We start from the raw sequence: 12,951 nt of genomic DNA on the forward strand, positions 1-12,951 counted from the left end.
CTGAGAACTTAAATGATTATTTAAGAACAATTTAAGCAAACGCACCATTAAACACACCGTGAAACACTGACAAAACGCTAACAACTTAAACTCCTTAAAAAAGCAAAAATAAATAAATAAAATTTCTATGTAGTTCTGACTGAGTTTTTAGTTTAAGATGCTGGCTCCTGGGCTGACATGTTGTGGCTCACATGTTTTCCAGCAGGATGTGTGCAGTCAGCTGAGGATTGTGACATTGATACGAGCTGTCAATACTTCTACACACGGTCCATCTGCTCGCTCCGCGCGGGACATCTGCCGCGCGCAGATCGGTCCTCATCTACAGCCACATCTCTATGAATGTCATCGCTGCCACATTGTGCACTGCGGTGAAGTCTGCTCTGCGGTGTGTGTGTGTGTGTGTGTGTGCGTGCTGCGTGCGTGCCTGCGTGATGATGATGATGGTGATGATGATGCTGCGCGTGACGCCACGGGCAGAAGCAGCTCAGCGGAGCAGACGGGACCCGGGCTGAGGCGGCGGCAGCAGCAGCAGCAGCAGCAGCAGCAGCATCCACACCAGCTCCACAAAGGGAGATCAGTGCTGGTTGAAGCTCGACTCTCCGCTCCTCCTCTCAAGGGTTTGACATGCTCCGGCTCGGCGGCAGGATGTGCGGCTTGTCGGCCCTGCTCTCAGTGCTTCTCGCTGGGCTCGCGGCGGCGTCCTCCGATCTGTTTGACAACCAACTGGGCGACATCAATTACTGCAAAAAGCAATGCCAGCTCACCATCAAAAACAAAAGCCCTGCTAAAGTAAGTTACGGTATTCGTGTGTGCTGTAGCGTAGGCTGTCTGCAGAGAGATCGCCTTTTCAGCAGCGAGCTGACAGCTACATCCTGCTGTCCCATATTGCAGCGCCTGTAACGATGCACAGACTAACACAATATATTCAGTAGAGAAAAAGGCATCTTTCTTTTAATGAAAAATGTAGAATGAACGCGTTTAGGTCTCTGCGTAATGACACGTTTGCTCCGAATTTCGCTGCATCCTTCTTGGATGCTACGGCGCACAAGGCCGAAAAATGGATGCAGCTCATTTCATTCTGCACCTTAAAGTCTCGTCCAAGAAGTGAACTGCATCCGGTTAGCTCTTAACACGTGTACTTGGAATAAACTGCGCTAATAAATGACTATATTTATTTATCCGCAATTGAGATCAGCCAGGGGCATGCGGGCTGTGGGGGATCCGTGAGACTGTTGTGAACCATGAAGCAAGTACTGACAGTTTATACGGCATCTCTCTGCTCAGACGAGGCTCGGCTGGGTCCTAGCAGGACCGCACATGATGGCTGTGAAGCACACCTGGACTTTTATGGTTTTAGACTTAGCACAGATTTTCAGCGTTTGGATGTTTTTCCTCCCACCTCCTCCTCCTCCTCCTCCTCTTCCTCTGCTGCCTTCAGGTGTGGCTCAGACGTCCTGCAGGGCAGCTGGAGCAGAGCTGCAAAGCGAATCACAGTCACCAGCTTCGAATATTGTTTTTAAAAACGGGCGGCTTGTGTATATGCAGTATGCCGAGTGTATGGCTGTCATACTGGCCGATAACTACACGGTGAGATGTTGAACAAGCAGTCGCGTTCAAACTACAAGGCACAGTTTCATAGTTTGGGATAAACAGCTCTCTCTGCCTCCTGTGAATAATCAGGGCAACGCAGTGAAGATGATGAGCTGTAATAAGCACAAACCTGTAATGAACCGTTCGCAGTGAGGGAATGTCCTGTTCCCACAGAGGTCACCAGAGGGCGCCGTTTCGTCTTTTCAAACCGAAAATTGAGGCATTATGACAAGAGGAAGTACAGTAATCTTCCTTTCCCAGCGCCTCATTTTCCAGCGCAAGTTTTCTGCAACTGGCTCATTATCACCAATTTTCTTTTTTTCAGACAGAAAGCTTCTTATCAACTGTTTATGACAGGCTATAAATAGAACAGCTGCGGTGTGTCATTAAGAGATGCCATAACCCATCTCATATTTACTCACAAGGTTATGTTGAGTTTATTCAAGAGTGCAGGAGACGTCTCTAATTTTGTACCCCTCCCCGTTCTCCTGTCTGTCTGTCTGTCTGTCTGTCTGCTAGGACTCCATAATGAACGCCTGTCACCGTGGCTGTCGTCTCTACTCCATCTGCCAGTTTGTCAATGGCAACGCCGGCTTCAACACCAGCAGGGAGGAGTGTCAGGGAGGTGAGTCAGTGTGTCAGTCTCTGCTTTGGACTGAGTTTGCTGGTGTTGCAGTCCTGCTCTTTAGGCTCCTCAATATGTTGTGTCAAAAGTGAAACCTCATCAGAATTAAATCTAAAGGTAGTCAGTATCATTCATTTGAACCAATGTGTACTTAGTGTAACCTAATATGCAGCTTCAACTTCTCATTACAGTAATTTATACTTGAATTTTGTCTTAAAGCCCTAAAGGAGTTGGTCCTTTTGATGATACAGGAAGAATAAATGTCTTTCATTCACTCCTTATCCTCAAAGAATATAATTTCAGGTGGGATCCAACAGATATGAGAGTTGTAGGCTTGCAAGACGAAAGCAGCTACATTACGTGGTCTTCCAGACTGACGTGTCTTAAACATTAAAATGTCGAACACAGCTCTGCATTGTTTCCTAAAAGCTGGCAGGCTCAGTGGGTATTTTCTGGATGTTTGAGGCTCTTCGCCCTGTTTGAACTGCTGTATTGGAAATCAATGATGTGATTTGCCATCCAGACAGCAGATGCCCTGTCGCCCCCCCCCAGTTTCAATAATGGCAGTGTGGAGTGAATCATCTCTGCAGGGCCAACAGATACATCTCCCTTGCATCTTTATCTTTCTTCCCACATAAACAGCCTGCGCCTGACTTATTTTTTCTTGTTTTCTACCCAACTGACCTCAGTGCTGCGTGCCCACTCGCTTTTGTGCTTCTTCTTTCTCTTTTCACTCCTCCATTTGCACTCTCAACCCCCACTCCTTCTCTTCCCTTTTTTGCCTCTTCTTTCATGCTTTACAACTGTCCCTCTCTCCCCCTCTCTCCCTCTGCAGCCTGCCAGGAGGCATATATCAAACTGCTGGAGCAGGAGGCCTGCAGCACCGGCTGTGCCAGCCAACCCTCTGAACCTGAGATCAAGAGGAGGAAGGTAAGAAAGCTCTACAGTCAATGGCTGCACATGTAAATACTGCAAAAGCAACAGTGAGGGCCAAAGTGTCCTCGGGTGTCTGAATAGCAAGACCACTGTTATGAACACAGGTGTGAACATATATTGAAATACATAATCAATGCTTTCTCTCGTCATCAAATGTCCCGTTTCCTCTTCCACAGCTCAGAGCCATGACTCTCCGCCCTAAGCCCCCCTCTGTGATGGAGGCCGTGTCCAGTTGGTGCAATGACATTGTCAGCTCCGCCCAGAGCTTCATCTCCTCCACCTGGACCTTCTATCTGCAGGCTGACGATGGCAAAGTTGTGGTTTTTCAGGTAAGACCCAAATAAGTGATTGTCCAGGACAATATGGGTCTTCATCTCTTATCTGTCCTTTTAGATTTGTTATTTGCAGTAAAATGTTAATATAATGCAATTTTTCTGTGCTTGATAATTTATATAAGCTTTTAACCCAAACCCTAATCCCAGAACTTGTCAGATTTGCCAGACATGATGTGTTATTGTATTTTTGGCAGATGCAGTTTGCGGTAGTTAATAGGCGAAAAACTATGTAGTTGCAGTGAATAGCAAAGCTTCCTGTGGCTGAACTGAAAAAGCAAAACAACTTTTCAAAAAAACCTCCAAAATGTAATAAAACAGGGCGCCAGGTGATCGCTGCGCTCGCAGTGCAGAACAACAGCAGCGAAATCAGCCTGCGGATTCTCAGAGCATTTCGGAGTGAATCCTCTTCCAGTCTCGGTTGAATCCAAGTCGTTTACTGTCTGTGGTTTAGGAATGAGAAGTAATGCCGTTTGAGAAATTTCACCTTGTCACTGTGAATATCTGCACAGCGCTGGATCTTTAAGTGCCTTGCTGCAGAAGACACAGACAAATGAGCACTGAAAGATACACTACATCTTTGCCCACTGAGCCATGTTGATGGGAAACTATAAAATTAATATCTACAAATGCTTTTTCATGTCATATGCTTTTAATTGGAGGTTAAAAGCACGTCAGTAGACCTTTATAGATTATTAGTTGAGCTAACCTCTGCTTCCTGTTAAGATGTGAGTGGAATATGTCCTATGCTATACGATGCTGTAGAGTTTGGTTGGCTGCCAGAACAATTCACAGCCCATTTTAGAGTCAGCGCATATGTGAAGGTTGAGTGGCCAAGGACACACAGCAGGGTGTGGACAAGGTGGTTGGATCCATTCATTTCAGCACTTTAATTGTTTATACATGTCCTTTTAAATTATGTCTCACGCCCCCAGCACCATGCATATTTGATAAGCTGCAGGGGTGGCCATGGTGAACTCGTCTCAAGACGGAAACGCACTGCAAGATTTAGAAGAGAGTGGACTGCTTTAAAGAGGGAAGTTCTGGCTGTGACAAATAAATATTCTGAAGTTATTTCTGGAATTTGAGAATATGGACTGAATGAAGCTGACAGACACATTGTCCATGCCAAGGTGCGATTATCCCCACCACAGACGTTTTATTTTGATCCTACTGGTTTGTCGAAGACCTCAAAAAGCTGTGAACTCCAGTCTTCAGTGCTTATCTGTCACTTCTCGTGTATTTTCATGCAGATCTGGATCCAGATTAGATTAGATTCTATTATTGAAATGGCACATTTAGAGGTTTGTGCAGCCTTGGCAAAAGTATACACCCCCAGAGGACTTTCCTGTTATGCTTGAAAGTATTGCTAAAGTCGATACTGTAAACCACCTATACATTAAAGAGAAGACCCAACCATATCCTCGAAATGTCAAAATCCGGTCAGAAAAACTGCATCCTCGTCAGGGGTTTTTCCATTTGGATAATGTGACTTTGATGGCGTTTTTAGCTCCGTAATTAAAGGGCTCAACAGGAAATGATAGTTTTATGCATCCTAACCCATACAGAAGGGCTTCTGTGCAGCTGAAGTGTCCTTCATATGCTGAAATAACTGTTAGGTATAAGAAGCTGTGCTCGCAGACCTCATACGGAGATGCAGTGGCCACAGAACATGAAATTACCAGCATTTCTTCTGGACTTGGTGATGGATGTTTGCTCTTTATGGCAGTGACATGTGGGCTGAAGCGGCGAGGGGAAAGCCAGGCTCCCCAGGGCTGTGAGAAGACTATCAGGCCTGTGTTTAGTGGGCAGCTGGCAAACCGCCACCAACTTGACAGATTGACTCTGTGAGTGTTGAAACAACAGAAAAGTCCAGCTAAGTTGAGGGACAGCAGAGGGGGGGTTGGGGGGGCAAGCCAACACTGCCTGCAATATAAATTATGTGAATGTCTATAATGAGCTGTCTACAAAATCCATCTGTGTGTTAATGTGCTTGTTTGTGTGACCTCAGGCTGTGAGAATTGCTAGTTGTGTGTCATAAAAACAATCAGAGAGCTACCAGTATCCAGTCAGATAAGGGTGGGGTAAAGTCACTCTCAGGTCACAGCTGAGGTTGCTTTCCAGGGAAGGAAAAAATAAAGGAAAGCTTTTAATCGTGAGCAAATATTGGTAAAATACATCCCTTTACATCAGTCATTCCCTTCTCATCACTGCCTTGTTATCTTGACAAATCAGCCCACGATAGGGTGACAGGGTGACAGACTACAGTGAGTCGATTAAAGACTTCCTTCGGCTGAGCTGTGGTTTCTGCTGGTGAGCTGGCCTTCAGAACAGAGCTTGGTGTGAGGCTGAACACAAAGAGAGGAGTCCCTACCCCATTCTTTTTGACAATTGCATTACTCATTCTGCCAGTATGAATCTTAAAGAAACAAAAACCCCGAACAGAACAGAGAACCAGTGAAATAATAGTGTTTGAAAGAAGCGTGACTGATTTATGCTGCACTGAAAGGGAAGTGTCATTGGATGTCCTCAGCTTAGTTTACGCATCCAGGCACAAGAGACATAAAGTGACTTAAACATGAACGTTACATAGAGTATGCATGTATGATAGGGCTGGTAATATTTGGTTGGTTTTTTTGTGTGTGTGTGTCAAAAAATGTAATGAAAAAATCTAAATGAACCACACTCTTGTCTGTCTTTTGAATTTCTTCTTCTTTCTGATCTCCCTGCTGTGTCTGTTGCTCTCAGCAAACCCATCAGTTACAACTGAAGACATAAATCCTTAAAAATGTGTCACAATAAAGCTTGCTAATATCCTAAAGCAGCTGGTCACCACAGTTTTTAACTAACATTAGACAAACAGGGTTAAATAGTGCAGGTGTTGGGGGATTTCTTCTGCACTAGTGAGTATCCATGGTGTACTATGGTGGAGTTTATTCACGTCAAACTACACTGCCCCTGTTCATCTTAATGTGTAACAGTGTGGCTCGCTGATGTTTTTAATAGTATTTTTACAACAATTGAGCTCAGTGGAGTAATAAGCTACACTTGGACAGTATTTGTCAGTAGTATCAGTTTATATTTATATTTAGTTTTTTGTCTTTTCATGGCATTTGTTGATAATAAGATGAATGCTGCATATCAACAAACTTGTCTTTTAAATATGAAGTAGCTGTCTTATAGTTTGAAATACTAAACCATTTACATATGTTGATCTTTTTTCGTTTTCTGTACCTGCTGCAACTAATGGAAATATAGAAAGCTGAATTAATTGACCACACGGGGGTGCTGTAATTAAATTTCAAATTTTAGGCCTCTAGATTAAAGGATTAATTTAACTATTAGTCCTGTTTGCTCTGAATATTCACCAAATCGACTATTATTCTTTGTTTGATGATTAATTTACATCAAACTTAATGCACAGCAGCACTTAACTATTTCCTCTCTACATATGGAGGCACAGACATGTAGAGGCATTTAATATGATCCATGCAGCCCCAGTGCAGTGTTTGTATAGTTCCTGTACATCATTTTTATATTCAATTTATCTAATTCACCACACAAAAACTCAAACCTCCTTTCTTTCTTTCTTTCTTTCTTTCTTCCTTCCTTTCTTTCTCTCTCTGTAAACCAGAGCACCTTCTGCATTCTCTCTCATAATGCATGACAGATGCAGATGAGGCCCCACTTGTTCTGATGGTTTGATCTCTTCAGTCTACTCCCCCACATCTAACTCCATCTCCCCTGACTCTGACACTGGAGCTGCATCTGGTTCCAATGCACCCTGTCACAAAACATTGCTTGCTAGGGCTGATAAACCTGTGAAAGCTGTGAAATAACTTTTTTTTTTTTTTAACAGAGGAGTTTTAAAGGATTGCAAGTGTTTTGGGAAGCAAGCTAAGCAGCCAAGTCTCAGCTACAGTTTGTTGTTTTGTTTTGTTTTTTGGAGCAGTGATGGAAATCATCCAGAAGAAAACAGATCAGTTGTTTCCTGAGTGATGAGAGCTAATGAACCTGAGGATGAATTTAGCTGATTTCACATGATAATGTAAGACACAGCAGGAGGTTTCAACTGTCATTAATCAGAATTAGAGCTTGATATCTTTAAAAAATTAATAGTACCAGTACCAGACACCAATAGAGTACTTCATTTGATATCTCAGAAGGCTGTCAAGTCCTTCAAATACACTACACTCGTCTTCACCACACCACAGACTGCATGGGCTTTAACTGCTGTGATAGTGGGCCAAACACTTCCGGTGATTTGCTGCAAGAAAAAACACATAAATGGTCTGAAAGTTTCAGCACTACTTGATGCTGAGATATTTCAGTCAATACCTGAAAAGTATCGAGTGCTAATAAATACTGAGAGGTTGACACTACTGCGGTGGGCTTTACGGTACTCCTCTATGCAAGTGTGTGTATACGTGTGTGTGTGTGTGTGTTGTTATTGCTGAGACCAGCAGCAGTATTGTTATAACCGGCTACAGCTGCTGTTGTAGTGGATGGAGGGTCAGCAGTGGGGAACCAAAATCCTCTTTTAATGAGTTCTCCAGGGGAACCAGAAACACTGTGCACATAATGAAACACACAACAGTGCAAATACTGACAGCAGGCTGTGTGCGTATGTGTGTAGCAGTGGTTTTAAAAGCCATTTTTCAGTTTAGGTCAGTCGCAGTTCAAGGCTAAAGCTGATTTGGGTGGGCAAGAAAGATACTGTGAAAGACATATTGAGCCTGCAAGAACAAAGCCTGGAAACAATTCATTTAAAGGCTCCAAATGAGATGAAATAATCATTTGCTAATGTATTTTGAAGGCTATTTTTTTTAATTGGACAGAGGAGACTGAATTCAAATTCAGATTATTTAATAAAAACAATATCAAAATGTAGTTCATTGTTGTTTATTTATTCTTATGTCTTGCTCTGTGGTGTGTCCTTGTGTTTGATTTTGCTGTCTTACAGTCCTCCTTGCTGCTGTGATACTGTAACTTTCCCCATTGTGGGACTAATAAAGGATTATTTTATCTTGTCTTACTTGGCCACTTCACCATGAATTGATATGGTAATTGGAAAACTGGTAAACTGTCCAATGTCTGTGGACATTACTCAGTTCTGACCTCTGACCTCTGTGGAGCAGAGCAAACAAAAAGAGGATTTTTGATTTCACTGAGTATCAAGTGTTAATGCTTTACTAGGGTTTACAGTTTTAGTATTAATCTTAATCTAGCATGAGGTGACTGTAAGGTACTGTATATAAATGTACTACATATTAGAGCAGTACTCAACAACTCTCATTTCATTTAAATTTTAATTAATGCATTTTAATCATTCATACACACACACACACACCAGTATAGATTTTTACACTCAGATATATGGCCAGTGGTTCCCCCTGCTTATAGCCTTTAATGCTAAGCTAGGCTAATCGCCTTCTTAGTTATCTCAAAGACATGAAAATGTTTTGATGTAAATCTTATCGAGAAGGCAAAGCGAAGCCTATTTTTCTAAAAGTTTAGCTGTTTCTTTGAGGCTGAGCTGTGAAGTTTAGTTGTATCGCATTCAGAAAAATAAGGTCTTCAGGTTTTCCCTCCTCACATTTCTTTTGTCCACTGTGATGGTTTCTCTATGTTCGCTGTAGCCTCCCAGCCAACTATTCTTAGTTGGGGCTCCTATGCGGTCAGACTTCACTGTGTTAAACACTGTTCCTGTCAGCTCTGCTGGTGAATTACTGTGGTATGACTGCTGCCATGATGGCTGAGTGTCTTCTGTCTCCTCAGAGCCAACCAGAGATGGAGTACTCTCTGCCTGAGCTGCAGGCCCCTCGCTCCAACGTGGCAGACAAACCCTGGCCTCAGGTCCACTCTCACACTCAGAGACCCCACGGTGAGAGCATATTCACAGCACATATTTATCAGGCTATGTGAAGCAGCACTGATACGCTGCTGCGATTCTGTGTTGTTTTGCAGGTGTGAGGGGACATGGCGAGAAGGGAGCATCCAAAACAGGAGGCAAAGGGAAGCACCCTGTTCAGCACACAGACGACCCCACAGCGGAGCACGACTTCCTCGGCTGCATGTCAAGGTGAGCAGGAGCTGGAGTCGCCCTGCTGAAAATTTGGGAGTTAAAGGAGAGAACTAATGTTTTATCCATTAAATATACTTTACATTACTTCTCAGTCATCTCCTAAAGCAAACTACAAGTCTGATTTCCTTCCTTCCACTTGCAGAGACATCACACTTACCTGAGGTCCATCTAGCTTGTCCTTCACACCAAATGTCATAATTGCTTTTATTATTGCCAAATAATGTCAGTGTGCAATGTGCAAAACAATCTACACATTCAGCGATGCAAGTGATGATATTATACACTCAGTAAACTCGCACACTTCCGTATGCTTGGAAAAGGAATTTAAAGTAGTTGCAGTAAATGGACTACAAGAGGTTTGATTTTTAAAGTTGAACTTTTTTTGCATTCTCACGTCTCTGTGAAAGTCTTCTGAAATGTTTATAGTTTTATTTCTTGGAACCTTAATATTTAGTTTCTCTGTATTACCGAGCTCTCTGGTCTCATTGCGTAGCTCTTGTTTCCTTTCTGTCCGACTCTCCCGTCTTCCAGACGTTCAGGCCTTCCGCGGTGGATTTTGGCAGCCTGTCTCTTCCTGTCCATCATGGTCATGTTGTGGCTCAGCTGTGCGAGTCTCGTCACCGCACCGGAGCAGCACATCAAGACGCAGGTACGCCCCCAGAAGGGTTTCACTCAGGGGTTCAAGAGTGATGCTGCATACTTGCTGGAAATCCAGTTGCATATTGCGGCTTTGGCTGACATTTAACCACTGAAGTCTTTGGATGTTTTTCACTGAAAGCGTCCAAGAAATTGCTGAAGATGCACCCAGTAGGGTTAGAGCTCAGCAGAATTGCTCAAATTCTTCACTCCTGTTGTGTTCATTGTACATTCTCCAACCAGGAGACGCAGTTATGATTCCAGGGAGTAAAGATAAATATGTGATTCGTTTCACCATTTCCCATTAACAGCAGCCTGCATGCTGCTGTGTTATGATAACCGACTGAAGTTGTCTTTCACCTTCTCTCTCCACTTCAAGTGATACACATTGCTCACTTTAAAGAAGGGGGGCTTTTAAAATTAAAACACTCCATCAAATCATTACAGTGCAGAAATAAAGACAAGGTTGGCTGAAATATTGCAGGTGGTGTTTCGCGTAAGTGAATTTGTTTTCTCACTGCTGTCACTTCTTTGGGTCTTTTTAGCTGAGTATCAACGGAGATAAAGAGTTTCTGGATAACGTCCACAAAGTCAACCCGTACCACCTGAGCCCTGTGATCGCTGTCGCCGCGAAGCAGTCAGAGGCGAGTCAGGAGGCAGGGCCGCTGCCAGTTAAAGTCGACCTCAACAAAACCTGCGTTTAGGAAGGACCACTGGGAGAGCTGCTGTCTTGTTTCCCAGGGTAACCATGTCTGAAGTCTTTGGCTCATCGATGAAAGGGGTGAAACAAAACACATGATGGGACTCGCTCAGTCACCAGGATTTTTTAAAAACATATTTTTAAGAGCATGGCACCCTCCCGTCATATAAAATTGTCATACTGAAACATCTAGCTTGGTCTCGTCGGTTTGATGGTGCTTCATTTACTTGTACAGCCCAGATTCTCTCAAGACCATCCTCAGATTTTGCTTAATGATCAGCTTGCTCATTGCTTATTGAGAAGTCAGTGCTCCTGTCTGGAGACAAGCAGAGAGGATGGATTGCAGCTGAGAGCTCTCATATCATTTATCATGTCTGGCGTGGACCAAACGCAGAGATACATTTTAAATTTCATTTTGCCTCCTCCTCACAGAGAGTTTGGATTTATTGATGGGTTGTTAAGAGCAAAAGAAAAAGAAAAAAAAGAAAAGGGTGTAAAAATAAAAGTGAGAGAGAGGAAAGGAAGACGAATGCAAGGTGGGATGAACACATGCAAGCGCTGCAGGAAACAGAAACTGTAGCTCGCAGTTTAAGATCTGTGTACACAATCAGCAGTATCAGCTGTTCAGTAAAAAGTGCAACATAAAATGATGTTATCCTCTCACAATAGACAGAAAACAGTGCTCACATGGGCTACATATTCTCAGCACTTTCAGAGAAACAAACTTCAGCTCTAAAATCTAAAACAGCGTCTTTTGTTGCATTTACGGGCAACAATCAGGAAGAACAGGGAGATTCGAAACAGGAACCAGACGGGAAACTGCACATTATTTATTTTCTCCTCTATTTATTCCGAATCATCACCACTAATTATCTGTTAAATAGTGTTATTGAAGTGCCATGTACAGTTAATTCTTCATACAAATGTAACTGCTCTGTATGCATAATACATCCTAATAGAGGCACACAGAAAGACAAAAGAAAGAAAGAAAGAAACACATAGAGAGAAGACTGCACTTATTACTGTATTATTATTATTATTATTATTATCATTATTATTATTATCATATTATTGCTCTTATATCACTTCAAGAGTTCTTAGCTGTTATATGTGCCATGTGCTTTCCAATAGCTGACTATTTTATATGTCCTAGGAGCACACACTGAAGGATAACCTCTGTAACAATGTGTAATGCAAAGCTTTTAACATAGACCTTCGTTATTGAGCAGAGTTGCACAGTCTTAGAGAAGATTTTTCTGTTTTCCTCTCAGTGCTTTTGATGTCCTGTAACGTTCCCTTTTCATCCAGGCTGTGTAGACAATAATCTGTGCATGCAAGTGACGCTTTGATAGTTTATCTTAACCCCCCGCCATGCCAGTATGGCAAACCTCTGCTGTAGACTTGTGATTTTTTTGTGTTACTATTTGCTGTAAACATTGAATAGGATGCGTAATGACGAATGACAATATTCTCATGATTTACAGGAAGGACTCTTAATCAAAAAGCCATTCACTCAATATCTGTGCTGGTTCAAACTGAAGGTGTATCAAAAGGAGTATGGTATCAATTTCAAACTGTATTGTTTCCTTTTACTGGTCTGTTTATTTTCAGTGAAATAATACAACATTGAAATAAAGTGTTTTCATTGTAAATAAATTAGAGTTAAGTGTTTTATTTATAGAATAATTTAAAAAGTAGTACTGTGAAATAGATGGTAGACATTACCACCAGGTAGTGCATCTCTGTGTGCTTGTGTGTGTTGCATGAGTGTCTGTATGTGTGAAATTTGTTGCAGAAAAATAAAGAAAAGGAAAACTTGCAGCAAGAAAAATAGCAGGATGAATATCTAAATAAAATCAGAAGATTTACAAATATACTTTCATTTCCAAAAGTATGTGGACACCAGGATGTTGGTTGTTGAACATCTCTTTCCAAAACAGGCCATTTAACAAACTCACTTACCAGTTTCCTCTTCTCCAATGCTTTCCACAGGAGTTTGGATAGTAGTTGCAGGGATTAGTGAGGTCGGCCACTGAGGCTCACAATC

The 12,951-nt window shown here is 42.4% G+C and overlaps 1 protein-coding gene across 1 annotated transcript; it reads left to right on the top strand.

Moving 5' to 3' along the window:
* The first annotated feature begins 460 nt into the window (after positions 1-460).
* Positions 461-12,554, top strand: tmem59l (transmembrane protein 59-like). Its single transcript, XM_046392660.1, has 8 exons — positions 461-789; positions 2,110-2,215; positions 3,051-3,145; positions 3,328-3,480; positions 9,262-9,367; positions 9,451-9,565; positions 10,100-10,217; positions 10,750-12,554. Exons 1-8 carry the CDS (start codon positions 625-627, stop codon positions 10,906-10,908), a joined length of 1,017 nt encoding a protein of 338 aa, XP_046248616.1. The 5' UTR covers positions 461-624; the 3' UTR covers positions 10,909-12,554.
* Positions 12,555-12,951: the final 397 nt, after the last annotated feature.

This window comes from Scatophagus argus, chromosome 6, assembly GCF_020382885.2.
Source record: "Scatophagus argus isolate fScaArg1 chromosome 6, fScaArg1.pri, whole genome shotgun sequence".
Taxonomy (NCBI): domain Eukaryota; kingdom Metazoa; phylum Chordata; class Actinopteri; family Scatophagidae; genus Scatophagus; species Scatophagus argus.